The sequence below is a fragment of the Octopus bimaculoides genome, chromosome 3 (assembly GCF_001194135.2).
Source record: "Octopus bimaculoides isolate UCB-OBI-ISO-001 chromosome 3, ASM119413v2, whole genome shotgun sequence".
NCBI classification, from domain to species: domain Eukaryota; kingdom Metazoa; phylum Mollusca; class Cephalopoda; order Octopoda; family Octopodidae; genus Octopus; species Octopus bimaculoides.
The window spans coordinates 9805462-9808119 of NC_068983.1; the positions used below are offsets into that span (position 1 = coordinate 9805462).

Consider the following 2658-nt stretch of genomic DNA (forward strand, 5'->3'; position numbering starts at 1 on the left):
TGGTGGTGGTGGTGGTGGTGTTAACTAACAGGGTTAGATGTTAATGATAATAAAAAATTATCATTATTATGATGATTAAGATTATGATTAAGATGGTGGTGGCGACGATTTTAGGGGAGTGACGGTGGCAGTGCTTGCAATTATTATTATTATTATTATTATTATTATTATTATTATTAATAATAATAATAATAATTATCATTATTGTTGTTGTTGTTGTTACTGCTGCTGCTACTAATACTCTTGTTGTGTCTGTCGCAATTCCTGTTGCCTGTTATTCAACCTCCGTTGTCCATTGTCTCTGGTTACCATTATTGTATTCACCCTGGTGCCTTATCCATTTCTTCTCTCGCAATGAATCTTTGTAAACAGACCACGTCGCCTTCTCCCACCTCCATATTCCAATCAGCAACGCCACTACCTTCGCTGCCAAACACGACCACCTCTCCCCTTTCTATGTCTTCCACAACCCACATCTCTTCATCATTATCTCAATTATCATCATCATCATCATTATCACCATTGCTTTCATCCTCAGTATCATCGACCTTTCCTCCTCTTCCACCTCCTCCTCCTCCTTCTTCTTCTTCTTCTTCTTCTTCTTCCTTTTCTTCTTCTTTTCCTTCTTTTCCTACTTCTGCGATGGCTGCCACTGCTGCTTCTCCTATGGCTGCTGTTAATGCATCTAGCACCACCACGTCTACTACTACCACCACCACCACCATTATCAACAACAACAACAACGCTATTAAAACAACTTCCTCCTACTTCACTGCCCCACCAACCACCTGCCTATCTCCACCAGTAATGTCTTTTAAGTCACCCAGTGTGATTCGAACCAGTGACTCCAAAAAGATAGATACATCGAAGGAACCAATATACAAAGCTACCGTATCGAAAGTTATCAAATTAGGTAAGTAATGACCTTATAATTTATTTGTTTATTTATGTTATTCCTCTACGAAAACTAGGTCTTGTTTCAGTAACTTATTTCACTGTTCTTCACAGTTAGATAAGACAGAGTTTGAATTTATATTATCACATTTCAACAACTCTCAAGATCAAACATAGATTATATTATCGTTGTTGTTGTTATTGTCATTGTTATTGTTGTTGTATAGCTCAGTACTGATCGAGTAGGCCTATGCTCAAAAGCATAACAACCCGTCTCTTTAGAAGGAAATATATAACGAATATAAGCTTACAAAATCTAATGTATTCTTCATTACTTAAGACGATGGGATTGAAATTTGACTGAGATATCTAACAGTTTCAGTCACCATATAAAGGTTCCCTTTAATGTCAAGTCTTAGACCATATGGAATAATCTGGAGAAGAAAAAACACTATCTTCTAATATTGCATGTAGCATTTTCCATGTTATTATACAAGACTCAAAATGATACTGGTCGTCTTGTTCTCATCACGATCAACCAATCAGGCACAAACCGAATACTTTGGTGCAGTGTCTTCATGGACGATGCAGCTGAGTGAGAGCTTCTAAGATGTCTTAGAACTATAACATTTCTTGAACTTAGCGCTTAAATTAAAGAGACAGTTCTAAATTAATTCAGAAGGAGTATTACAATCTATTCTAGAGATGGGCTGCATTAACACATATTACCGCTCACAGCATCAGTTACACTGAGCCGGCGTGAAGAAAGTAGCTTGCTTAGCTGGCCATGGTGCAAAAGATTCAAGCTTTTGCCTGTTATTTTCTTAATCTTCCCGTCCAGCTTTGGCTCAAAGTTGCGGTAATACGGTGTAAGTCACATCAGCAGCATTTGATTCGCCATCGGTAGTGTCTTTCCATCTTCCGGAATTTCAAATTTTGAAACTGGCTTATTCTTATTGAAATGTTATATCATACACCCCCTCCACACACACACATGCACACATACAAACTTATGCGTGTGTGTTAGTGCGTGTGTGTGAGTGTGTGTATGTGTCTTTGTGTGTCTGTGGTGTATACATACTCATATACGCGTAAACATGTAGACAGACAGAGAGTAACAAACAGCAAAAAAACTGAATTCTGTACGTAAAGCAGAGTACATGTAATTTTTTATTCGCCGAGATAGCTACAGCATGGACTCAAGAACTTGAACTCATTCCCCTACGAATCTCAGCCCAAAAGGACTATATACATATATTTATACGCACACACACTCACACATACACACACACACACACACACATATGCGCACACGCACGCACACATATATGTATGCATATGCACATATATATATATATATGTGCATACATATATATGCATATGTACACATATATATGTATATATTAGCTCTCCTGTGTGATCTTTCTGTCCGGCATTCGCCATGATAGATCGCTGACCACTACATTTATATCTTATTTCTGTGTTCCTTTCTGTTGAAGAGCGTAGGCTCGAAACGTTAAAAACTTTCTTTATTCCCGAGCGTTATACTAATACATCTATTTGTTGTTTACATCACCTGTCTTCGTCCGTTGTTTTTTTTTTCATAAATTCTCCCATATATATATATATATGTGCATACATATATATGCATATGTACACATATATATGTATATATTAGCTCTCCTGTGTGATCTTTCTGTCCGGCATTCGCCATGATAGATCGCTGACCACTACATTTATATCTTATTTCTGTGTTCCTTTCTG

At 37.4% G+C, this 2658-nt stretch overlaps 1 protein-coding gene across 1 annotated transcript in view; it reads left to right on the forward strand.

Annotated features, from left to right (window-relative positions):
- Positions 1-226: 226 nt before the first annotated feature.
- Positions 227-2658, forward strand: part of LOC106881757 (segmentation polarity homeobox protein engrailed) — a 66811-nt gene continuing 64379 nt past the window's right edge. Inside the window, exon 1 of the mRNA XM_052966008.1 lies at positions 227-913. Within this exon, the coding sequence (XP_052821968.1) occupies positions 355-913 (559 nt within the window). The 5' untranslated portion in view covers positions 227-354. The remainder of the gene's footprint in view (positions 914-2658) is intronic.